Source organism: Macaca nemestrina, chromosome 1 (assembly GCF_043159975.1).
Source record: "Macaca nemestrina isolate mMacNem1 chromosome 1, mMacNem.hap1, whole genome shotgun sequence".
Lineage (NCBI taxonomy): Eukaryota > Metazoa > Chordata > Mammalia > Primates > Cercopithecidae > Macaca > Macaca nemestrina.
In genome coordinates, this window is record NC_092125.1 from 170,162,445 (window position 1) to 170,189,536 (window position 27,092).

A 27,092-nucleotide genomic window follows, 5' to 3' on the forward strand; every position below is an offset into this window, starting at 1 on the left:
CATGTTGATATCCAACAATCCTCATGCCTTGGCCTCCCAAAATGCTGAGATCACAGGTATGAGCACTGCCATACCCAGTTGATCTCCTCTCCTCTCCTCTCCTCTCCTCTCCTCTCCTCTTCTCTCCCCTCCCCTCCCCTCCCCTCCCCTCTCCTCTCCTCTCTCTCCTTTCTCTCCTCTCCTCTGCTCTCCTCTCTCTCTCTCTTCTCCTCTCCTTTCCTTTCCTCTTTTCCTTTCCTTTTCTTTCATTTCCTCTTTTCTTTTCTCTTTTCTTTCTTTTCTTTCCTTCTCCTTCTCCCCTCCCCTCCCTTCCCCTCCCCTCCCCTCCCCTCCCTTCCCCTCCCCTCCCCTCCCCTCCCCTCCCCTCCCCTTCCCTCCCCTCCCCTCCCCTCCCATCCACTCCCCTCCCCTTCCCCTTCCCCTTCCCTTCCCCTCCCCTCCCCTCCCCTCCCCTCCCCTCCCCTCCCTTCCCTTCCCCTTCCCTTCCCCTTCCCTTCCCCTCTCCTCTTTTTTTTTTTTTTCTGAGACATGGTCTTACTCTGTCACTCAGGCTGGAGTGCAGTAGTGCAATCTCACCTCACCGCAACCTCCGCCTCCCAGGCTCACTTCTGGACTCAAGTAATCTGCTCAGCTCAGCCTCCTAAAGTGTTGGGATTACAGGTGTGAGCCACCATGCCTGGCCTAATTTTCTGTTTCTGAGTTATTCCACTTAAGATAGTGCTTTCCAGCTCTATTCATGTTGCTGCAGAACAACACGATATCATTCTTTTTTATGGATTCATAGTGTTCCGTGGTGTATATATACCACATTTCTTCATCCAGTCATCCATTGATGGACACAGGATGATTCCCTGACTTTGCTCTTGTGAATAGTGCTGCAATAAATGTACAAGTACATTTGTCTTTTTGATACAATGATTTCTTTTCCTTTGATAGATACCCAGTAGTGGGGTTGCTGGGTAGTTCTTTTTTTTTTTTTTTTTGAGACGGAGTTTTGCTCTGTCGCCCAGGCTGGAGTGCAGTGGTACGATCTTGGCTCACTGCAACCTCCGCCTCCCGGGTTCAAGTGATTCTCCTGTCTCAGCCTTCTGAGTAGCTGGGACTACAAGCATGAGCCACCATGCCTGGCTAATTTTTGTCTTTTTAGTAGAAACGGGGTTTCACCATATTGATCAGGCTGGTCTTGAACTCCTGACCTTGTGATCTGCCCACCTCGGCCACCCAAAGTGCTGGGATTACAGGCATGAGCCACTGCGCCTGGCGTTGAAGGGTAGTTCTATTTTTAGTTCTTCAAGAAAACATTTTATAGAAATTGAAAACTGATTTCAAAATTTGTATGGAAAGGCAAGTGACTTGCAGTAGCCAAAACAATTTTGAAAAAAAAGAATGAAGTTGGAGTATGTAAACTAACTAGACATAGCATAAAGTGTTGGTAATGAAATCAGTGTAGTTTGGGCATATAGAGAAATAGATAAATAGAATAGAATAGAAAGACCAGAAATAGACCCACAAAGGTACCAAAGCAGTTCAGTGGGGATAAGAGAAGATTTTCTTCCCAAGTGGTGCTGGCATACCCAGTGGGGAAAAAAACAAAACACCTTGACCTTCACCTTATACTACATACAAAAATTAATTTGAGATACATTTTGGTCCTAAATGTAAAAAGTAAAGTTTCTGGAGGAAAATGTTCGAGAATGTTGTTACAATCTGAAGTAGGTAAAATTTCAGGCAAGACTCAGAAAGCAATAATTATAAAAGAAAAAAATGATAAATTACACTTCATCTACGTTTTAAACTTTTGCTCATCAAGAGATAAGATTTTAAAAAGTAAGTTTTCTGTTTTTCTTTTTTTTCTTTTTTTTTTTGAGATGGAGTCTCGCTCTGTCGCCAGGCGGGAGTGCAGTGGCACGATCGTGGCTCACTGCAACCTCTGCCTCCTGGGTTCAAGTGATTCTCCTGTCTCAGCCTCCCACGTAGCTGGGACTGCAGATGTGCACCACCACACCCAGCTAATTTTTGTATTTTTAGCAGAGATAGGGTTTCACGATGTTGACCAGGATGGTCTCAATCTCTTGACCTTGTGATCTGCCCACCTTGGCCTCCCAAAGTGATGAGATTACAGGCGTGAGCCACTGCACCCAGCCAAAAAAAATAAATTTTCAAACAACTGGGAAAAAGTATTTAACAGATACATATCAGACAAAGGATTTATATTTAGGAAAATAAAGAACTCTTACTAATCAACAGTAGAAAGACAAAAATATTATTTAAATAATGGCCCAAAGATTTGAACCAATAGTTAATAAAAGAAGATATACAAATGAACCATAACATGTTGGACATTTTGGCAGTTTCTTAAGAAATTAAATAAATATTCACCTACCCAATGATTTAGCACTTCTACTTCTAGGTATTTATTTATCCAAGAAAACTGAATGCAATATAGCTAAGGGAAACAACACAAAAAACCTTGTAAAAGGTGTTCTTGGAAGCTTTACTCATAATGGCTAAAAACTAAAATCAAGTGTCCATCAACAGGAAAACAAATAAATGGTTTATTAAGATAGAATATTAATTAAAAACAAATGATCTACTGACGTGCAACAACCTGGGTGAATCTCACAGTTATGCTGAGCACAGAAAATAGATACAAGTACATACTGTATGGTTCTATTTATATGAAATTCTAGAATAGGCAAAAGTAATTTATGTTGGAAGAAATTAGAAAAGTAGTTGTGTATGGTATAGGTGATGGACTTGGAGGGAGCCTGAGGTACCCTCCTCATATGATTCAAATATTCCATATCTTGATACAGATGTGAGTTTCAGGGATATAGTACACATTTGTTAAAACTCTCATCTATACACTTAATATTTGTGCTGCTTGCTATATGTAAATTTTACATTAAAAATATTAGGCAAATATTGAACTTGAGTAAGAGATTTGCTTTCCATAGTAGTATGTGTTAGCACTTCTGAAACTAGTTTTTATGTGTCCTAGGCTTGGTCAAATGCATAAGTGTATTGTGGGTGATGGGAGCCAGTTTCTCACCTTTGGATGGAGGAATTTCAAATTTGTTGACTTGGCACTGGAGATGTCAATATGAAATCATAGTTTTAAAAAATATACACATTAAAGATAGAGGTAGATAGAAATGTTTTTGTGTGTGTGATGTGTGTTCCAGCTCTGTCCTCTGAGAGAGACTATAAGCAATGACATAAGTAACAGTGAACACATTTAGTGCCCAGATTTTGGTGTCTAAATACCATTGTCCACTAAAAAGAGCTAGGTCTCATTGGAGGAAAAAGCTGATTCCAAAGCTGATGCAGAGAAAATTTTTTTGCGTGTGCTGGAAAGTTAGGAAGTGCTCAAAGCGTTATGGGTACATAGGTTAAACAGGAGCTGGGGTGAAGGGGGAGAATGGTCCCATTGCCAAATTTGGGACAGTTAAACATCAAAATAAATAATGATAGGAATGGCTTAAAATCCATTGGCTAACATAAAAATCTCTAACATTGTAGTGATATAAATGAATAAAGGAAGGATAACAGAAAGTCTTTTCTTGAAATATAATGCTAACTAATAAATATAAAAGGAACAATGATTAGTGGCTCTTTATAAGATTTCTTATTTACTACATTGGAGAAAACTGGAAGATAATATATTAATGGTCAAAATTTATATCACTGATATTACAATACATCAAGATCAGGTGCCTCAAGTTATGCTCTCACAAGGATGCAACATCACTTCTGTGATATTTATGCCATGTATGCATAACCTAATCATGGGGAAATATCAGATAGTCCCAAATTGAGGGATAGTTTATAAAAATAAAAATGGTCTGCAGTCTTGAAAAATGTCCAGGTTAAGGAAAACAAAAGGTTGAGAAATTGTTCTAGAGGGAGACAACCAAATACAATGAGTGATCCAGGACTGCATCCTAGACTTGGGTGGAAATTTGCTATAAAGGACATTATTAGAACAAGTGATAAAATTTGACTACAGACTGCTTATTATAATAATGTATTGATAATTTTTTCATTTTGATAATTGTATCAATGAAATTGTTCTTAGCAAAACATATGGAGATATTTATGAGTAAGAGTGTACTGTGTTTCCAAGTTCTCAATGGTTTAGAAAAATAAGCATATATAATAAACATGTATATATGTGTATAGACAGAATGATAAAGCACATGAGACAAAAGGTAAGCAAGTGGTAAATCTGGGTAAATGATAACAAGAATTTTTATTCTTGGAACTTTTTTAAAGTTTATAATTGTAGAAAAATTAAAAGTTACTCCAAAGCGTATTGAATTGTTTTAAAAAATTAATGGTTTACACAGTAGATTAGGCACAGCTAAGTAAGGAATTAGAGAATTGGAAGATAAATCTGAAGAAATTGCCCAAAGGCAGCTTAGAGAACAATAAAATGAAAGAGGAGTTTAGAGATGTGAAAGAACAAGAAAGTCTAAAATTATTTCTTAATAGAGTCTCAGAAAGGTAGAATGAAGGAGAGGCAATAGTTGAAGAAACACAGCTTAGTTTTTTTGTTTTGTTTTTTTTGTCAGAACTGGTAAGACACAAATCAACATAAAGGACTACCTTAGAGATAAGACTGTGTTCAGATGATATTGTTTGGGAACTTTTTTTTTCTTTTTTTTTTTTTTTTCTTAAACAGGGTTTTGCTCTGTAGCCCAGGCTGGGAGTACAATGGCCTGATCATGGTTCACTGCAGCCTTGACCTCCTGGACTCAAGTGATCCTCCCTCCTTGTCCTCCCAAGTCATGGGACCACAGGCACGCACCACCACACTTGCCTAATTTTTTTGTATTTTTTTGTGGAGTTGGGATCTCCCTATGTTGCCCAGGCTAGTCTCGAACTCCTGGTCTCAAGGGATCCACCCACCTCAGCCTCCCAAAGTGTTGGGATAACAGGTGAAACCCACTGCACCAGGCTCTGTATTTAAACTTAAATATGGTTGATGGGAATAGCTTAAAAAAAAAAAGTCTTATCTAGGAATTTTAAACCAAAATTATTTAAGTCCACAAAATTGGAGCACCATAGAAAATTGAAAAAACTAAATATATTCTTGAATTTGAGATTAGTGTTTTGAACTAAAAAATAAACGCAATTAATTAAACAGATCATTAATTTATATAACACTTGTATGCCAATCACTGTATCAGGCTTTGGGGATTCAAATATTAATAGATACTGTGCTATCTAGGAGTTTTAACTTTAATGGAAGAGATAGTTCAAGCATTTTTAGAACTTATAACCTACCAGTTAGTAGACATGGTGCTAACGATATAAACATCTTAGTCTGGGGAAGAAAAACAAACATGAATACTTTCAACATAAGTTTGGTGAGAGGGTCATGCACAAGTGCTGTTTAGTAGAGTTGAAGCTTCCCTAGTGCAAACAGGACAGTGTCAGTAGAAACTTCTTAGAGATGATTCTGTTGGAATCTCAAAGGTGTGGTAGATATCATTGTTAGTTTTTTGTTATTATGTTTATGTTGTGAAATAAAATTTGTACAGAAAAATGTCTATCACCCATCTACCATTTTTAATTCTGATAGACCTGAGTGCTTTCAATAGAGACTCTTACAAAGGACATACTTATGTCCTTCCTTTCTATGTATGTATGTGACAGTACTTAATAACAATATTGTCAATATGAAAGCATCTAAATGAATGATTAATAACAGTATTAGTGGCTATTACTGTTATTAATTTGAACACAAAAAGCATAGGCTTGAATGAAAAGGAGAATGCAGAAAGGATAATAGATTCTTCTCCCTTCTTTGCTCATTCCCATACATAGAATGGAAAATAAATCATTTCACATATCTCAGTTTACATTTAAGGAGTCACATGGGATATGAATTTGGCCATTGCCTTTCATCAAAGGATTTCTAAGAATCTCACAAGCATACTCAGTAATCCTCTAACCACTCCTGTGAAGTTGTAGCTGGCAATATTATCATCTCTATTATAGTGTGGAGTAAATGGAAGCACTGAAATACTCAGTGATATTTTTATCTTCCACTCAGAAATTTCTTACTACTTTACAGGCCAGTATTACTGTCAACTTTATGAAGCTTAGTGAGATTATGTGATTTGCCCAACCTTAGGGAAGAATTTGGCGTAATATGAAGGCTCCCTGAGTCTTAACCACTTTACTAAGCTTATTCTTTACCCCCCCATTCCTCCCCTCAGTCCTGCTATTCAAAATTGTATTTAAACTAATGTTTTAAAAGTTCTATAAGAGAACCTCAAATCATATAATTTTGTGATCTTCTGAGTGTCATTCCTGGTTTTTTATTAGGAATCAAATGATAGGGGTTTTTTTTCCTAGAATAATGTCTTTAATATTGTAACTTATGTTAGTCAATAACATTGTATAATAAAACTCATCTACTTGTTCTGTTCTGATAAACCAGATAATCCTATTCAGGATACTACCATGTGTTAAGCTAAATAAAAAACAGGAGGACAGTCTTAGAGAATAATATAATTATACAGACATAGTTACTCTATATGTAAAATTGCATGTCAAATGTTTTATATTTTTTAAAATTCTCAACAGCAGTAATTCTGGTAGCAACCAGAATTTTGATCCCAGTGAATCTAAACCTAGTATTCCTAGAAATAGAATATAACTTGTAAATTATGGGCATAGGTGGAAATTTGGGTAAGTTGGAAGTTAGAAGTCACCCACAGAGATGTTACCTGTAAGAGGGAGGTAATTAGGACACAATAGATAGATATCTTTTAAATAATTATCTATTTTTAAATTGTGCTAAATTATACATAACAAAATTTACTATTTCAATCATTTTCTAGGTGTCCAATTCAGTGACATTGAGAATATTTACCTTGTTGTGCAACCATCACCACCATTCATCTCTAGAATTTTTTTCATCTTGTAAAACTGAAACTCTGTATCCATTAAACAGTAATTTCCCATTCCTCACTCCTTCTAGCCCCTGCAACCACCGTTCTATTTTTTGTCTTCATGAATTTGACTACTCTCCTATGTTTGGAATCATACAATATTTGTCCTTTTGTGACTGGCTTATTTTACTTAGCATAATGTCTTCAAGGTTCATCCATGTTGTAGCACATGTCAAATTTCATTTCTTGTTTTTAAAGCTGAATAAGGTTTTGTTTTATGTATATATCACATTTTGTTTATCTGTTCATCTGTCAGTAGATATTTGGGTTGCTTTTCTACTTTTTGGCTATTGTGAGCAATGCTGCTATAAACATTGGTGTACAAATATCTGTTTGTGTCCCAGCTTTCAATTATTTTTGGAAGTGGAATCATGGAATCATATGGTAATTCTATTTTTAATTCTTTGAGGAATTGCCATACTGTTTTCCATAGCTGCTGAACCATTTTACATTCCCACCAGCAGTGCACAGGGATTCTGGTTTCTCTACATCCTCACCAACACTTTTTTTTTTTTTAAATAGTAGCCATCCTAATAGGTTGTGAAGTAATATTTCATTGTGGTTCTGATTTGCATTTCCCTAGTGATTAGAGATGTTGAGCATCTTTTCATGTGCTTATTGGTCATTAGTATATCTCTTTGGAGAAATGTATATTCAAGTCCTTTGTCCAATTTTGTGTGCCCACTTTTTAAAATCAAGATCGTAGCCACAGGAGCTGCTTTACAACTTTACAGAACTACCAGAAAGATACCACTTTTGTTAGCTAATACTAGTAACAAAAGAGTAAATATTTTAGGAAAATATCCCATATATCTAATCAAATTTTACCTATTTTTCCTTCATGTGTTTCATCCGTCTCCTCTATTCCTACTAACAGTAAACTAATCAATTTAGTATATTCTTATGATTGTGTTAGTTGTAAAAGAGTGGTTGGGCCCAATTGTAATTAAATGTTAAGAATAGATGGTCATAAACTCTGTAGTGGATTTGCTCTTCTTTCCCCTTCTTTAATTCCCTTCCCCTCAACTCAATAAAGATTTATTACGCACAGGACCTGAGATCTGAGTTTCTCTCCCTCAAGATGTGTGACAGGTGGCAAGTTGCACAAACTATTTTCCCTATTGGCTGAACTAAGTGATTTCTTAGATTTCTTCTAGTCTTGTCTATTATATCTTTTAAGGATTATTTTAAGTATTATAACTTTTGGTTATTAGATGTCTGATTTATCTTAATACTACACTACCCTCAAATAATATTTTTAGATTGTCACCAAACATAAAGTGGGAGATGACAGCCTGTTTTAACTCAGCTTACTTTCTTGTTTTCTATTTTTTACTTATTTCCTTGGGTTTCTTAGATCAACCTGGGGCCTAATCTGTAAACTTTTTAAAAGCAAACGTTTAGTTACTTTCCCTAAGAATTACCCATTGATAATAAAGCAATATTTTGAACAGTTAATAGCAGGATGGAATTTGTCTCCTTCTGAAGTATAGTGTTGCATCTTAATAGCATTTAGAACCAAGGGTAAGAAATGCTGTACTGTTTAACTTTAGTTTTTTAATTTCTTTTTTTTTTTTCTTTTTTGGAGACAGTTTTGCTCCTGTTGCCCAGTCTGGAGTGCAATGGCACGATTTTGGTTCACTGCAACCTCTGCCTCCCTGGTTCAAGCGATTCTCCTGCCTCAGCCTTGGGAGTAGCTGGGATTACAGGCATGCACCACCACACCAGGCTAATTATTTTGTACTTTTAGTACAGACGGTGTTTCACTACGTTAGGCTGGTCTCGAACTCCTGACATCAGGTGATCCACCTCAGCCTTCCAAAGTGCTGGGATTACAGGCGTGAGCCACCACGCCTGGCCTAATTTCTATTTTTGAAGTGTTATAAATACCAGAACATCTTACATACCCAAATACGGCGATATGTATTCCAAAGCTAAATATAAATTTTAAAAAATTATCTGCATTTTAATTTGTTTGTACCTCTGTTTTCTTCTTGACTCATTGGGAAATCAGATTAAATTGATATTAAGTGGATTTCTAAAAGCATAAATAATTCTTTAAACCAATTTAATCTCAAGAAATAATGTTGTGATAAGCTAATGTGGATATAGTAGCAAAATAATCTCCTTTTAGATAGATTGTTTTTGTACTTAATATTTACTGTTCAATGATTTTCTTAGATTGACCATCCCTTCTATTTTTTCTTATTCCTGTCCTTTGTAAATCAATAGTTATGTATGAATAGTCATTTTCTAAGATCAATACAAACTTTTGGGGGATTTCTGTAATACAATATAGTACAATCTTTTTGCTTTATGCACTTAATTCTTTAATATTTTAATTCTATTTCTCAAGAATCAAGAAAATACTTTTAACACTGCGTTTGTCACTGAGAAAACTAGTTTTAATTTATATTGACCTTTTTCTCCTTTGAACATTTAGTCTGCATTCAATAAAATGTTGATGACTGCTCTTTAGAAGACAGCTGTATGAAATAAAGTATTATAAATATTCCGCTTCCCTTTCTAAGCATTGTCACCAACAGCTGGGCATCCAGTTTAGCAGAACAGATTTTGCACACAGAGAGCCTGGCATATTCCTGAATCAGTTTAGTGAAGGAAACAAAAAATAGTTTCTTATGGATTGGGGACTTATAAAGACATAGAGCATCTGTTCCTCAGTTAAGTCATAGTCTGGTTGCACTGAATCATGTTTAAAGCTAGAATAATGTGCAAAACTTTTTTTCACCATGCTCATACCTTTAACACCTAGTGCACTGTTTCTGTACTATACTTTCAACATCTCCACTGAAAGTGTATAAATTATTTTGCTCTTATATATGATATTGTAATAGTGGTATTTTAAAGCGGACAAACATACTAACTTTTATAAGACCTTTTATAATATGACATGTTTAAATTGTATGGCAGTCCTTGTATATATAACTGCATATATTTTTAAAAGTAACTCATTTAAATATTTAATTATGATCCCATTTAGAGATATGCAATTAGAATCAAACCTGTCATCATAAATAATTGCTTTCTTCATATGGTATTCTGCTTTAATAAATAATATAAAAATGGGTTGGCAGAACTAACTTAGAATCTTCGTTTATATATCTTTCCCTTAATTATTGGGCTACTTTAAATAAAGCATGTCCAATCTAAAATTTCTTTAAATTTTTTGTTTGTAGTGTTAAAAGATCACTGAAATTGGATGATCTGTTAGAAGAAAATGTAAGTATTTGCTTAAAAGTCATTGCATAAGATTGGTTTTCAATTTTTAACTACTAATTTACCTTGTTAAATATTAAAATTATCAAGACACGATGTGATGTAATTGTGATTGGTACACCATTTTCTGCATATAAGATATTTTAGTTTTTGTAAATCTAATATGTGGAAGTTTCTGGCCTGCTTGAGGTGTTTAGTTAAGAAGCAAATTAATTATTTAAAAACCTTAATGAAATAATTTAGTAGAAATTAATTCACTATTTGTGGAAAAAAATAGTCTGCCACTTAAATGTACAAGAAATAATATAGGACAATGACAGTACTTTTAATCTGCATACTATAATCTGCTAAAATGAAATGAAAACATTAGTAGCATTTTTATATCAAAAATGTAATTACCTTCCTCAGCTATGCTGGCATGGATTAAACAGCATAATACTAACACTGTAATAAATAGCACCACGGTTATCACAATGAAAATTAAATTGTACTGTTGCCATTACTTTTTGTAAATTGAGTTGTAGCACATTCCCAGTGCCAGCATATCATGACATATGTTACTTTATTATTTTTTCATACCAACTATGGATCTAGATAGAAACACTAATACTGAGATACTTATGACCTCAGTAATCTTAAATGCAGGTAAATTGGTGAGAAAGTAAATTAAAACAAATAGCTAGTCAATAAATAGGCTCCTCCAAATTCACATATGAATGCCATTTCAATAAATGGGTTTTATATGGAATTTTTCTTTGGAAGACTCACTGGTATTTAACAAAACAGAAATTTACCATTTAGAAAACTTGCTACATGCTTTTTAAAAATTTTTAAACAAAGGTGGCAAAGTACTGCAATGACACTAAAAAAATCATTAACAGTATAATTAGCAATTTAGAATACCATTATCCAACTTGTTCTGTGCAGAATGCAGCTGTGACTATAATTCTGCATCTGTTTCTTTGGTCAGAATGGTATTTTGGTAGATGAGTAGTCCAGCTTGAAATGAAATACTGTTCTTTCCTGCCCCAAAGCTGTTCTTTGGGAGATGGTAACTTTGTTTAAATGGAAAAGAATGACCGTTTCAGAACCCATTCTCTTCATGAAGTAAATTGTCATCATAGCAGGGTTTCTATGTATTTTTTCTTCAGATGAAGATGTGTCAAGGTAGCCAGTGTCACAGCTGATATCCTGTATTAGAAAAATACATTGTTATGTTTGGCCCAGTCCTGTACCTTTCAACAGAACTTAAATTGATTTAAGCTTGTACCAACTGATTTAGTAGTACCGATTGATTTAACTTGGTACCACATGACCACATCCGCCTGAAGGAGGTTTCTAGCATACTAGCTTGGGCCTTTCTATTTCCTGACCAGTTTCTGGTATTTTCAGCTTTTTCCTCTTGCCTTATCATATGTTTAAAGCTCTATATTTGCATCTTAGAGCTAACAGCTTTTGTTCTGTTCTGGTGTTAAGTCTGGGCTTCTCTCCGTGGCTACATACACACTTCATCTACTCTACTAACAACTTAGCCCTGAAGCAACTTGGCTTCCGGTTATATACCCACATGGCCCATGACCCCATTGAGGCTGCCTTAGCCCATGCAAAAGGAAATTGGACATTCAAAATATATACCTACAATTTTAGGAGTTCTTAATTGTTGTGAAGCTATAGTGGAACTAGTAGTAACTTTGTGGTCATTTTGCCTTACCAATATGTTGCTAAAGGAGGAAGACTGGTTTCTAAGGGAAAGAGATGGCCCTTATATGCCAGTTGGTTGAAGTGGAGCCTGTTTGTCCTAAGCAGTGGCCATATCCAGAGATACTTGGAACTCCTAACTCCCAGTGGTCCTAATGCAGCTGCAGATCTTTGTGGAGATTAATGCTTCATGATGTTTGGGCAAGGCTCAAATGCCATTTTCTTATGTGTCTTGATATGGTTTGACTGTGTCTTCACCCAAATCTCATCTTAAATTGTACTCCCGTAATTCCCACGTGTTGTGGGAGGGACCTGGTGGGAGATAATTTGGATCATGGGGACGGTTTCCCCCATGCTGTCCTTGTGGTAGTGAATAAGGCTCATTAGACCGGATGGTTTTATCAGGAGTTTCCACTTTTCCATCTTGCTCATTTTCTCTTGCCACTGCCATGTAAGAAGTGTCTTTTGCCTTCCGCCATGATTCTGAGGGCTTCCCAGCCATGTGGAACTGTAAGTGCAATTAAACCTCTTTTTCTTCCCCGTCTTGGGTATGTCTTTATCAGCAGCATGAAAACAGACTAATACACCTCTTCTAATGGGGCAAGCAGAGATATGGACCATACCCTGTGTTCTTTCTTTAATATACAGAATGTATACTGCCAGTACCACAATTTGCTGAACCTCACAAGTTGTTGGGTGTTGTAAGGAGCTGAAGAAAGTTCCAATTTATAATCATCTACAGTATTTGGGCTGTTTGAGTTGTTACTCTCCAACCATTGTTCCTAGATGGATTTTAAGGAATGAAGATGAATTATATATTACAAACTGTTGCCAGTGGCAGTCCAGATGAATTTATATGGACAACTGGCTACCTGGCCATATACCAAGCCAGCTTGACCCAGTCTTTTTCTGGCCACTTCAGAGAGAGAATAGAAGATGCTATGGTTAGGAAGAGAAGAGCATGCTTCTTACCAAGGCCAGCTCAATAGGCGTCCTGCCAGAGGAGTAGTGGTGCAGGTTTTGTTGAGGAGGTTTGCCGATTTATATATAGATACCCAGTCAAGAGTACTCCATTACTATTATTAGTAAGACACCTTTTTTTTTTTTTTTTTTTTTCCCCGAGACAGAGTCTCACTCTGTTGCTCAGGCTGGAGTACAGTGGTGTGATCACAGCTCACTGCAACCTCAACCTTCTGGACTCAAGCAGTCGTCTCTCCTCAGCCTTCTGGGTAGCTGGGACTACAGGCACGGGCCTCTATGCCCAGCTAATTTTTTGTTTTTTTTTTTTTTAGTTTCACCATGTTGTCCAGGCTGGTATCAAACTCCCGAGCTCAAGCAATCCGCCCATCTCGGCCTGCCAAAGTCTTGGGATTACAAGTGTGAGCCACCATGCCTGGCAGTAAGACACTTCTAAGTCAGATTATTCCCATTGCCTAACCTAATCTCTCCAATTCTAGAACATTTCTCTCACTCCCAAAAGAAACCCCATACCTATTAGCAGTTAGTCTCAATATCCTCCTCTCCCCCACCCCCTAGAAATCACTAATCTACTTTCTGTCTTTATAGATGTTCTTCTGAACATTTCATATAAATGGAGTCATATAATTTTGTGTCTGGCTTTCATTTAGCATAATATTTTCAAGATTCAATTTACCTATTTTTTTCTTTGATTGTCCTTTTGATGTCATATCCAAGAAACTTGTAATCCATGGAAACACAGGTTTTTATCTACGTTTCTAAGAGTTTTATAGTATTAACTCTTTCATTTAGGTCTTCCATTTTGAGTTAATTTTTGTACATGGTTCAAGGGTAGGGACTAGATTCATTCTTTTGCATGTATATAACCAGTTACTGGTTATACCCATATGTAAACAGATACCCACATGTAAAACAATGCATCTAGTCCCTACCATTTGCTGAAACAACTATTTTTTCATTTATTGAACAGACTTGACACCTCTGTTAAAAATCAAGTGATCATAAATGTATATATGTATTTCAGAATGCCCAGATAAATTCCATTTGTCTATCTATATGTATGTGTTTATGCCACTACCATGCAGTCTTCATTACTGTAAGTTTCTAAGATCAAAAAACATTTTAATTTTAAGTTTGAAATCAGGAAGTATGAGTCCTCCAACTTTGTTGTTCTTTTTCAAGATTGATTTGGCTATTCTGTATCCTTCATAATTCCATATGAATTTTGGGATCAGTTAGTCCACTTCTGGAAAAAAAAAAAAAAGGCATTGGAATTTTGATAAGGATTACATCAAATTTGCAGATTCAGTTGGGAAATTTGCAATCTTAACAATAATAGTAAGTCATCCAAACCATGAACGTGAGATATATTTCCATTTATTTAGATCTCGCTTAATGTCTTTCAATAGTTTTATAGTTTTTAGTATGTAACTTGGAGTTTTTTGATTAAATTTATTCCTAAGTATTTTATTCTTTTTAAGCTATTATCAATGGAATTGCTTTATAATGTCATTTTTTTTTTTTTTTTGAGACGGAGTCTCGCTCTGTCGCCCAAGCCAGAGTGCAGTGGCACGATCCTGGCTCACTGCAAGCTCTGCCTCCTGGGTTCACGCCATTCTCCTGCCCCAGCCTCCCGAGTAGCTGGGACTACAGGCGCCCGCCACCGTGCCCGGCTCATTTTTTGTATTTTTAGTAGAGATGGGGTTTCACTGTGGTCTCGATCTCCTGACCTTGTGATCCACCCGCCTCGGCCTCCTAAAGTGCTGGGATTACAGGCGTGAGCCACCGCGCCCGGCCTTATAATGTGATTTTTAGAGTAGTCACTGCTAATGTATGGAAATACACTGATTTTTACATATGGATCATATATCCTGCTGCCTTGCTGAACCGATTTATTAACATTAATAATTTGGGGATTTTCCTTTTTCTGTTTTTTGAGACGGAGTCTCGCTCTGTTGCCCAGGCTGGAGTGCAATGGCGCAATCCCGGCTCACTGCAACCTCTGCCTCCTGGGTTGAAGGAGTTCTGCCTCAGCCTCCCAAGTACCTGGGACTACAGGTGCACGCAACCACGCCCAACTAATTTTTGTATTTTTAGTAGAGACAGAGTTTCACCATGTTGGTCAAGCTGGTCTCGAACTCCTGACCTCAGGTGATCCACCCATCTCGGCCTCCCAAAGTGCTGGGATTACAGGCGTGAGCCACAGTCCCCCACCCTATTTAGGGTATTCTATATATAAGATCAGGTCATCTGCAAGTAGGGATAGTTTTACTTCTTCTTTTCCAATCTATGCCTTTTCTTTCTTTTTCGTGCTCATTTCTTTGGCCAGAACCTCCTGAACAATGTTAAGTAGAAGTGGCAAGACCAGACATCCTTTTCTTGTACTTGATCTTAGAGGGAAATAATCCAGTTTTTCATTGTTAAGTATGATGTTAGCTCTGAGTTTTTCATACATGTCTTTTATCAGATTGAGAAAATTCTGTTCTATTCCTAGTCTGTTGAGTGTTTTTGTCATGAAAGGATGTTAGATTTTTGTCAGTTACTTTTCCTGCATAATTGAGATGATCGTGTGTGCTTTTTTCTTTTATTCTCTTAATATAATGTATTACATTGATTGATATGTGTATGTTGAACCAACCTTGCTTTCCTTGGATAAATTCTGCTTGTGTATGACATGTAATTCTTTTTTGCTGCAAATTTCAATTTGCCAGGATTTTTACATCTATATTTATAAGGGATTTAGGTCTGTAATGTTCTGGTGTCAGGATAATACTGGCTTCAGAGAATTAGGAAATGTTTCCTCCTATTTTTTGAGAGTTTGAGAAAAATTGGTGTCACTTCTTTAAACATTAGTAGAAAGGCTGGGCACAGTGGCTCACACCTGTAATCCTAGCACTTGAGGAGGCCGAGGCAGGCAGATCACCTGAGGCTGGGAGTTCGAGACCAGCCTGACCAACATGGAGAAATCCCCGTCTCTACTAAAAAATACAAAATTAGCCCAGCGTGGTGGCACATGCCTGTAATCCCAGCTACTCGGGAGGCTGAGGCAGGAGAATCGCTTGAACCCGGGAGACAGAGGTTGCGGTGAGCTGAGATTGCGCTACTGCACTCCAGCCTGGGCAACAAGAGTGAAACTCCATCTCAAGAAAACAACAACAACAACAACAACAACACTAGTAGAATTCACCAGTGAGACTACCTGGTCCTGGACTTTTCTTTGTTGTAAATTTTTTGAATGTTAACTCTATGTCTTTACATGCTGTTGATTTATTCAGATTTTCCAGTTCCCCATAATTCAATCCTGGTATGTTACATGTTTCTGGAAATTTGCCTGTTTCATCTAGATTATCTAATTTGTTGGCATGTAGTTGGTCATCGTATCCCTTTATGATTTCTTTTATTTCTGCAAGACCGGTTATAACATCCCTTCTTCATCCCATATTTTATAATTTGACTCCCCATCCCTTCCTTCCTCCCACTCTCCCTCCCTCCTTTTCTTCCTTCCTTCATCAGTCTAGCTAAAGATTTACCAATTTTGTTGATCTCCTCAAGGTACTGACTTTTGGAATCACTGATCTCTATTGTTTTTTGTTCTCCATTTCATTTGTTTTCTCTTTGTCTTTTTTTTCCTTCTGCTTGCCTTGGGTTTAGTTTGCTTTTCTTTTGCTGGTGTCTTACAGTGGAAGCTTAGGTTATTGATTTGAGAGCTCTCTCTTTTAACATAGTTATTTGCAGCTATAAATTTACCTCTGAGTACCACTTTCACTACATCCCATTAAGTTTTTGTATGTTTTGTTTCATTTTGTTCTTAATGTGTTTTTTAAGTTTTAAAAAAATTCCTTCTTTGACCCATTGGTTATTTAGCAGTGTATTGTTTTATTTACACATATTTGTGTATTTTCTAAGTTTTCTTCTGCTATTTTTATTGTCATTCCATGTGGCCAGAGAACATTCTTTATGAGAACATTGTATTATTTTCATCTTTTTAAATGTGTTGAGACCTGTTTTGTGGCCCAACATATTGTTATCCTGCCAAAGATTTTATGTGCACTTGAGAAGAATGTGTATTCTGCTGCTATTGGGGGAGGGTTCTATAGATGTCTGTTAAGTCTAGTTGGTATGTAGTTTTGTTCAAATTTTCTGTTTCCATGCTGATTTTCTGTCTAGTTTTTGTATTCATTGTTGAATGTGGGGAATTGAAGTTTCCAACTATTATAGTTGAATTTTCAATCTCTCCCTTCCAATTCTGCCAGTTTTTGTTTTATGTATTTTGGGCCTCTCCTATTAGATATGCGTATGTTTATAATTGTATATCTTTTTTTGTTTTTTGTTTTTTCCCCCAATAAGTATTTATTCATTGTATTGTCTTGGAAAAAAAAGAAAAAGAGGGGGAAAGGAACAGGATGTGTTACAATAGTGCAACAGAAAAGAAGTGCCGAGTACAGGAAATTGACCATAAAATAAACACATCCCAGTGATAAAGTCACCAGAGCCCAAGGGAGCTCAGTCTCCTGCAGTTCAGGAAGATGGGGAAGGGAACAAGAAAAGAACAGACAGGTACACACTCTGCCTACCTTCTGTCCTTCCCTCTTCATGAATTGAGACTTGCACAGAGCTTTAGTTTCTGTCAGTAAACATCGAGCTACATTTGTCCATCTCTTATTAATCAATCTTGTGGTCACTTTGACGTACATGTTTTGCACCTATATAAAAGCTTCTGAGTGACTTAGATACTTAGATTTAGCTTCCTTTTCTTACTCTCCCACCCAGGATGAGACACGTCACCCAATACATCCTATTTGCCCTGTTTGAACAAAGTGATGTAAACTTATAGTGCTCGTAGGGCAGGTAAATGAAACTCCCTTTCTCTTCAGCTACTATGACTGTACAATCACTACTGCAACAATGCAGGACAGTGGCTCCAGATAGTATTAACAAAAGCCCTTGGTAATGGGACTGGGTCTCTAAGTCCAGAATTTTCAAAAGTTAAGGATTTTTTGTTTTATTTTATTTTTTTAGAGTATGGATCTCACTCTGTCATCCAAACTGGTGTGCAGTGGTATGATCATGTTTCAGTGCAGCCTCGAACTCCTGGACTCAAGTGATCCTCACAGCTCAACCTCCCGAGTAGCTAAGACTACAGGCACATGCCACCACACCTGGCTAGAAAAATTAAGGATTTTTGTCTTTGCTTCATACATTTATTCCTGGGCAGCACAGATGGGTACAAGCGTTTCATTTAAAAAACCTATGCCTACCAGCTCATACTTTGACACACACACACACACACACACACCTCAATGTGCATGGTAGATTTAGTTTAATCTCAGTGAAGGATGGATCTGGTGTGTGAAGCAAGTCTAGTACTCTAGGATTAGAGGCTTGGCGTAGGAATCCTTTATTGCATATGTAGACAGCTTTATCTAACCTTATTCCTCTCTAGGCCTTTCACCTGGCCCAGGCTCTAACCTCTCAGCACCACCTTCCTATTCATACTCATGTCCAATCTTCCAGTAAAATGAGATCAAGTCATGGGACAAATCAACTAAAGCCAAGTATCCCAAGAAACAATATCAAGCTGGAGGAGTTTTAAGAAGACATTGCAGCAGAAAACCCAGCCCTTACTGACAAAAATGAGATAGTCCAATAGGCTATGTACTCCAAGTAGTTGTTTTTTTGTGGTGGTAATTTAAACGACAACACAAAGTATTTCTGCTGTGCAGACCTGGAGCGGCTGTCAAATTATCCCTGAGGTTGCCTGTGTACCTCACAGCAAAGTATAAAAATAAGGACCTTAGATTAAAATATATAAAAATATTTTTATTAAGGAAACAAAAGTTAAAATGCACAAGATACATCATTTGCACACATCAAGTACAGTTGGCCTCCTGGAGAAAGTGAGAAGCAAGGTGCACTTGTTCAAAGGAGCAAATAAAATTATAGGGCCAGGTGCAGTGGCTCACAACTGTAATCCCAGCACTTTGGGAGACTGAGGCTGGCAGATTGCTTGAACTCAGGAATTTGAGATCAGCCTGGCAACATCACAAAACCCTGTCTCTACCAAAAGTACAAAAAATTAGCCAGGCATGGTGGCATGCACCTGTAGTCCCAATTACTCAGGAGGCTGAGGTGGGAGGGTCAATTGAACCCAGGAGGCAGATGTTGCAGTGAGCCATGATCATACCACTGCACTCCAGCCTAGGTAACAGAGTCAGACTGTATCTCAAAAAAAAAAAAAAAAATTACAGTGGCCCAGAATGAGGCAGGAGTAAGCTTAGAAGTTGCAAATCTGCAGCTGTTTGCTTAAGCGCCCCTTTTGCCTATAATCATACCCGTTGCTTGGAATAGTTCCCGGCTCCCTGTCTCATGAATGGGTTATGAGTAGACACATGGAAAAGCCCCGCCCTGATCTACCTGAGAGATTCCCTCCCACAGAATGTTGTGGCTTCTTGGTGTTGTCCATGAACCTGGTTTCATGCTAAATCTTTTCATTCTGGTATAGGAAATGATATAGGAAATGAAATAGGATATTATATATCCTTGTTCAAAAGGAAAATGGGTTGCCCAGAGTGGAGCCTAAAATAAAGCATCCTGGTCCTAGGGAGCTTTTCCATAAAAGCCCTCACTTTTTTTTTGCTTGAATGGCATGGTTGGAATTCCTTTGCCTTCACCCTCACCCCCACCTCCCTCTACAAGGGAAGAGAGTGATTGCCGTGGATCCTGGCCTGAGATACATGGCAGTGCCAGCTGTGCGCTACCTGCCCCATCCTACTTTCTTTGCTCTTTGCTAGTTGAGTGAGGGAATATATTCGTTAAGTGAGGAAACTGAAATTCAGATAAGTGGTGCGTCCATGATAGCATAGCTGGGGAGCAGCAAAACCATTATGTGAGCCCAGGCTTTCCAACTTTAAGTCTGCGGTTCCTTCCATATACCACAGCTATCTTTCCTTTAGTGTAATTGTTTAAAGACTTCATGATTCTTCATTCTCTTTGGAAAATCTTATTTCTAATACTGTTGTTGGATATATTTTTATATTATCTTTAGCAATTGATTAAATCTGTTAAACATTTTTTAAATACTGGGTCAATTCATTGGGGAAAAAGAAAGTCTTTAATAAATAGTAACCATATAGAAAAAATTCATTTCATATACAAAATTCATATGCACTTCATATCTCACTTTATTTGCAAAGTTTATTCCAAGAAGGATCATAGGCCTAAAGTAAAGCCAAACCATAAAGTCTCTGGAAGCCTGCGTGGTGGCTTCTGGCTGTAATCCCAGCTTTGGGGGAGGCTGAGGTGGGAGAATTGCTTGAGGCTAGCAATTTGGGACAAGCCTGGGCAATGTAGTAAGACCCTGTCTCTAAAAAAATTTTGTTTGTTAAATAAGCTAGCATGGTAGTGCGCACCTATAGTCTCAGCTACTCAGGAGGGTAAAGTGGGAGGATCGCTTGAGCCCAGGAGTTCAAGGCTGCAGTGAGCTGTGATAGTGCCACTGCACTTCAGTCTAGGTGACAGAGAAAGACTTCATCCCTTAGAAAAAAAAAATTACAGTGTAAGAGAATGACGGTAATGATACTTTTATTATTAAAATTAATACCTTTAAATTGTGAAAAAATAATTACTACAAACAGAAAAACCAGTGCATCAATGTTTTTAACCAGTATTTTATTTTTCTTGTTAGGGTGAAATTTGCATATTATTAATTTCAAAGATCTTGAGTGTATAATTCAAGGAGTTTTAGCAAATGCATAATTCAGTACCGTAGCTCTTAATATATTGGTCATATTCTTTCCTTGCTATCCCTGTAAGTTCGCTAAGATAAGTTCAAAATGTTTCTGTTCTCCATAGCTACCATAAAAACAAAACCCCAACATTTTTAGAACCATTAAGGTTGATAATTGTGATAGCTGATAAGAAGGTAGTTGGGGCTGGATGTGGTATCTCACGCCTATAATCCCAGCCCTTTGGGAGGCCAAGGTGGGCAGATCACTTGAGGTCAGGAGTTAGAGACCAGCCTGGTGAACATAGTGAAACCCTGTCTCTACTAAAAATACACAAATTAGCCGGACGTGGTGGTGGGCACCTATAATCCCAACTACCTCGCCTAAACCCGGGAGGCAGAGGTTGCAGTGAGCCAAGACGATGCCACTACACTCCAGTCCAGGGGACCCAGCGAGACTCTGTCTCAAAAAAATAAAGAAGGTAGTTGGTTGGTATCTAGTACTCTTCTAGGAACCTTAGGCCCAAATTATGAAAAGTCTCTAAGGCAGCTAATGCTAGAGTTTTCTAATGTAAATTTCATAATTAGTACTAGTAATGCATATTATCTTAGGTGACACACTCCGATAGCTTAAATAACCAGTATAAGTTTATGAAGAATTATCTCCTTCTAGCTGCCCTTTTGTTTCTAGTTGGCCAGACACTACAGTATCTGTGTTTTAAATATTTTAGCATAGGCTGGCAGTTCAAAATAATGATAAAGTATCCTTTAAACCCCATATTTTATCCTGCAAGAATTTTTCGTTAGTACTTTCTAGACTGTTTATAATAGGTTTAAAAAAATCAATAAAATGCAGGCATTTTTTGTAGTGTATGCTTTAAACAAGGTGACAAAGCAAGCTACAATTTGTGAAAGATATTGAAGGAAGGAAAGGAAAATATCATATCTATTTGAAATTATTGAGAGAACATTGATTTTTTCTCTCAGGCAGAAAAATCGATGCCCAAATTTTAGTTTTGCTAATGTACAAGATTAGACCTCCTTATAAAAAGTACAGTAGCATTTGGGCGGGACTGATTGCAGCATCTTAGAATGTGGCATTTCTTCTGTTTAGAAATGGTGTTAAATAACTCTAAGGAGTCAGGAAATATTACAAGCAGGTTTGTTTATTTGTTTGTTTGTTTTTTGAGACAGAATCTCCCATGTCGCCCAGGCTAGAGTGCGGTGGCGTGATCTTGGCTCACTGCAACCTCTGCCGCCTGGGTCCAAGTGATTCTCGTGCCTCGGCCTCCTGAGTAGCTGGACTACAGGTGCGCCACCACACCTGGCAAATTTTTGTGTTTTTAGTAGAGACGGGGTTTCCCCTTGTTGCCAGGCTGGTCTCCCACTCAGCCTCAAGCGATTCACCCACCTTGGCCTCCCAAAGTGCTGGGATTACAGGCATGAGCTGCCAGCAGTTGTAAATTATTATTGAAGTGGTTGTGACATCTATTTTCTTGTATGTGTGTGTGTTTGTTTGTGTGTATATATTGTGATCCACAGCTCACTATAGCCTCAACTTCCTGGGTTTAAGTGATCTTCCCACTTCAGCCTCCAAAGTAGCTAGACCACAGGCATGCACCATTATGCCCAGCTCATTTTTTGATACTTTTTGTGGAGATAGGGTTTTGTCATGTTGCCCAGGCTGGTTTCGAACTCCTGAGCTCAAGCAATCCTCCTGCCTTGGCTTCCCAAAGTGCTGGGATAACAGGCATGAAACGCCCTGCCCAGCCAACACCAACATCTCTTTCTTTCTCTCCCTCCCTCCTTCCCTCCCTCCCTCCCTTCCTTCCTTCCTCCCTTCCTCCCTTCCTCCCTTCCTCCCTTCCTTTCTTTCCTTCTCGTTTTGTTTACATCCTGAGTCCTTGCTTTTTTCTAGCCAAAACTAGCCCTCTTACTTTTTCTTCCTGTTTTTCTAAAGGACTCATAGGTAGTCCTCATCGTTGCTGAGTGGAAGGAGTACTGACTTCTCAGTAGCTCAGTCTTCTCTCAAATCCCAGTATTCTTAATTCTTCCTTTTGTGGGAGAGTAATAAGTAGGCCAAGACCTTCAAAGTTTGGGAGATGGCAGAATGGAAATTCTCAGATCGATTCTAGGATTACTTTTAAACCTCTTCAGAGATGAAAAGTTAGAGGAACTTGGTACAACCTTGAGGGAAAGAAAACTTACGGAAGTAGGGTTATGCCTTTGTGTGTACCAGTAGGGCAGATAAACAAAAGTGCATATTTACTGAAGAATATTTAGTGGTATAGTAGGGAAAGGGTAGATTTTCAGTTTTCCTTCTGTGTGTGGTAGTTGTAGACAGACATTTTTCTTTTTAACCAACACAAATGACCAAAAAAAAAAAAAAAAAGAGAGAAGCCTCAGTATTTCTAAAATGAGGCAAAAATACACACACACACAGCACATGCACACTCACAGTTATTTTCTGAAAGCTGGAAAATTGTTTGCCAGGAGAAATGTATGATCTACAGTTAAAATGTTTAGATATTTGGCAATTGGATAAATAATTTTTTGGTGAAAATAGGAAAACAGATTGACATAAATGTACATTAGGGTAGTGACTTTCATTTCTTGTACATACACAGTGAAGTAGTTCTGGGCAATAAATTCTTGGAAAAATAGAGTAGGAATTGGATAAATGTCATAGTTTATGACTGAATACATACAAACAGGTGAAAACTCAAGATGGAGAGGTAATAATAACCACCTGATAGACTTAAAACCTTTTCACTGTACAAAAAAAGATTGCTTTAGAGTTATAACTTGATATTATAGTTTGATTTCTTAAAAGATATTCATTCCTTTTGTGGCCACTATGGATACATAAAATAAAAAATGCCTTTTGTTTCTCAATATAATTAAATATTGTTTCCCAATATTTAAAATCTTAACTGTAAAAAAATTTTTTTTGAATGCTATAGATTCTGGAACTAATATTAAGACTACTAAAAAAGATGACACAGCCACTATTTCCTCCATAGGTCTCTTAAAAATAAAGGATAGTTGACCATGCAGAGTTAAGGAACTATTTCAAATCCTCTGCCAAGCTATATCCAGTATGTTGGCAATATATGAGCCATCAGACCTTTCCTGTATCCCCCAGATCCATCCTATGCTGTCTGTTCCACCTCTTATTCCAGATTTCTCATGCTTTTTTCTGTGACAGACTACTGCAGCCAACTTTGAATTTTCCCTCTTCTCTGAATTTCATTGCATACATACTAATTTAAAACCTCTTCAATGTTGTTCTAACTTTTAGTAGACACTCCTTAAGGCCAGAGCAATTTGTTGTATTTCTTTGTACACATTAGTTAGCAGTGCTGGTGGGTGATCAGTAAGCCTTATGGAAAGCAAGTTTTAAGGGAATTCAGGAAAGGGAACAATTAATAGTATGACAATAGATATTTGAAGGAAAGGGATCATGAATGAGGACCTAAACTAAAGAAAGTATAGGTCCTGGGGAAGATGAAAAAGAGGATGTTCCAAGCTGAGATCGCAGAATGATCTGAGACCCAAATGCACATAGCCTAGTGACTGAAGCTGTAGGTAACAGTGAATAATTGGATGAATGAACCAATGAATAAATTAGTATATTCTGAGTAGAGCAAGATGGCCAAATTTACTGGACTGTTCCTTGTAAGTCATTCATTCCTCACACATTTTTTTAGTTCTCTAGGATATAAAGATGAAAAAATAATATTTATTTTCAGGAGCAAATTCTAATCGGACAGAAAAATTAAAACTTATTAAAATATGTTACCTGAAATAAGAGGTGTGTCCAACACCTGTGGAAACACAAAGGAGGAAGCTGCTAAGAGGAAGTTTGTAAGATGCGCCAGATCCTCAAAGGCCTTAAATGCCTGACTCAATTGTTTGGACATTATTTTGGTTATTATTGAAGCAAGACACTACATCAGACCACTTTGTGAAGCTGTAGGACAGCAGTTATCCTTCCTAAGGTTTCTGTGTGAGGCTTAGTAATAGGCACCTCTGAGAGTTTTCCTGCCCTGGCCCCATAATTATACTTCAAGTTCAGCTGAAAGCAAAAGTCAGGGTATGGTTGGGAGAGTTGGCCATCTCTAACCTATTTGGAAATACCATCTCAGAAGGTAGTAACCTTTTAATGCTAAAATTTAGTAAATATCAAATTGAGATGTTCTAGTTATTATAGAGACCTGAAATGCCTACCTAATTTGAAAGAATAGTGTTTACTCTGAGAGTGATAATTAAGTATATTTGTAATTGAAAAGCAAGAGCAAGGAAATGAATTTGAATTTTGCTGATTTTTAATGGTATATAATTTCAAAAATCTATAACATAACTATTTCTGTCCTAAATTATTATTTATTTCCAGTCATTTGATCCTTCAAAAATCACAAGGAAGAAAAGTTTTATAACTTATTCTCCAACAACTGGAACTTGTCAAATGAGTCTATTTGCTTCTCCCACAAGCTCTGAAGAACAAAAGCACAGAAATGGACTATCAAATGGTTAGTTGAACATTCTTTTCTACTTATTGTAAGGTTTTTCTAGTTATTGGCTAAATCAAAATTTTGCTTTAATTATATATGGATCTTGCTACAGCTGATTTTTCCTCTTCTCTCAAATAATTTAATACCTTAATATAGGTGTTACTTAGGACATAAATGTAAACTTTCGGCACTTATTTTAAAATGCAACTGCAGGCTTTGTTCCCTTACTATCCCATCCATTAAATAGAAATTATGGCCTGACTTGCCTTCAGCTACTATCAATTATAATGGTTACAGATATGCCCCTTAACAAGCTATCCATCATGTGCATAAATTAACGGCAGCATAATTCAGGTGCTGCTGCACTACAACTTAAGAGTGATACTTCTAAATGGTACTTTTATTCATGTTTTCCATTTAGTTTTACCCACGTTTAGTATATCTTTATATAGCTTACCTTTATTTATTATATTTCATTCCCTTCTTTTTCTTGACTATTTCAAATGTATTTACAAAAGGTTTGTAGAATTTTTCCGTAGAGAAAAATCTAATTTTAGTATGAAATTCTTTATTTTAAAATATTATTAGTTTAATTTTAATTTTGACCATACATATTTGTTGTCCTCTGGTAGTTTATTGCTAAAATACTGATTTAAAAACACAAATCTCGATTTCATGGGTTTATTTATTTTTTTGAGAAAGATTATGAATCAGTGACATGTAGTTTTATAATATAAAATTTTAAATAGGCTCAAATTTAATAGTGTATCCTTTAGATATATTGTCATTAGCCTAATTCACATTTTATTGTTTAACATTTAGTGAGTGCTAGCATATACTAGAAGCTACCCAGAAACAAAGAAGTCTTGTTTTACGTGATTTGTTATAATGTAACACAAAATGAGATCTTAAAGTTTTGAATGTCTTTAATTTTACTTTAATCAAATGCTTTTTATCCTAAAGCTGTGACTATTAGGTTTCTCTTTCCCTAAACTGTATGAAAATGTATATACTTTAAGTTTCATAGTTCTATTTTTATATACATGCTATATCTTTTTAATTAAAAATAAATGCCTTAGAGATTGTACATCCCTATACTGAAATGTGAATAGATTTTAAGTTGATATGTACTCAATTTCCATATTGAAATTAAATATGGACTTAAGGGGACATTCTTTTTGCCCATAAAAAGATTGGTCACATGTTTTAGGTTGACATTTAAGTGGATAATTATCACAAATTATAGTCCTAAGTAAGCTCTTTTTTTAAAAGTCAGATAGCAAGGGTTTCAGAGGTGCTGGCAATGTTCTATTTTTTGACCTACATAGTGGTTACACTGATTCACTCTAGTTATTCATCAGACTGTACATACATGTTTCATGTGTGCCGTAATGTATATATCTCACATATAGAAGTCTCTAAACAGGAGAATTTTGTCCAGAAATCTGTATCAGATTATGTCATTTGTAATAATTACATTGCTTATCCTAATATGTCATCTTGTACATGTTTTAAAAATAAAAAAGCTTGATTTTTATGAATTAACTTAGTTCAAAATAAATGAGAAAATATGACTTATGAAGTCATTTAAATTCTAAATGAGGTCATAATCTCTTAACAAATCCCACTTTAAAAATATTATACAAAACATAATATAAAATTTAAATAACATTTTCAAGGACATTTTAGGTGCTACTCACTTCCCATCACACTTATGATGAGATCCAAAACCTTATCATGACATGGAAGGCCATATGTCCATCTAATTCCCAAACACCTCGTCTGCCTCATTTTCTACCCTCTTTTTACACTACTTTAGCCACTCTTACCTTCTTGCTATTTGTCAGTCATGCTGAGCCCCTTCTTGCCACGGGGTCTTGCAGTTCTCTCCACCTGGAATACTCCTCCTCCAGATATTTATATGTACTTTCTATGTACATTTGAACCATGTACTATGAGAACAGAAGACTTAATGTT

General features: G+C 36.7%; 1 protein-coding gene across 6 annotated transcripts in view; it reads left to right on the forward strand.

Moving 5' to 3' along the window:
- The window catches only part of ITGB3B (integrin subunit beta 3 binding protein), a 78,042-nt gene that overhangs the window by 7,517 nt on the left and 43,433 nt on the right, over positions 1-27,092 (forward strand). For 3 of the 6 annotated variants that reach the window (XM_011764478.3, XM_011764477.3, XM_071092058.1), the window contains exons 2-3: positions 10,163-10,205; positions 24,998-25,133. In XM_011764478.3, coding sequence (XP_011762780.3) covers positions 10,163-10,205; positions 24,998-25,133 — 179 coding nt within the window. Of the gene's footprint in view, positions 1-10,162; positions 10,206-13,192; positions 13,300-24,997; positions 25,134-27,092 lie in introns of those variants that run through there. The other 3 variants (XM_024797047.2, XM_024797046.2, XM_071092067.1) reach the window with 2 other exon arrangements.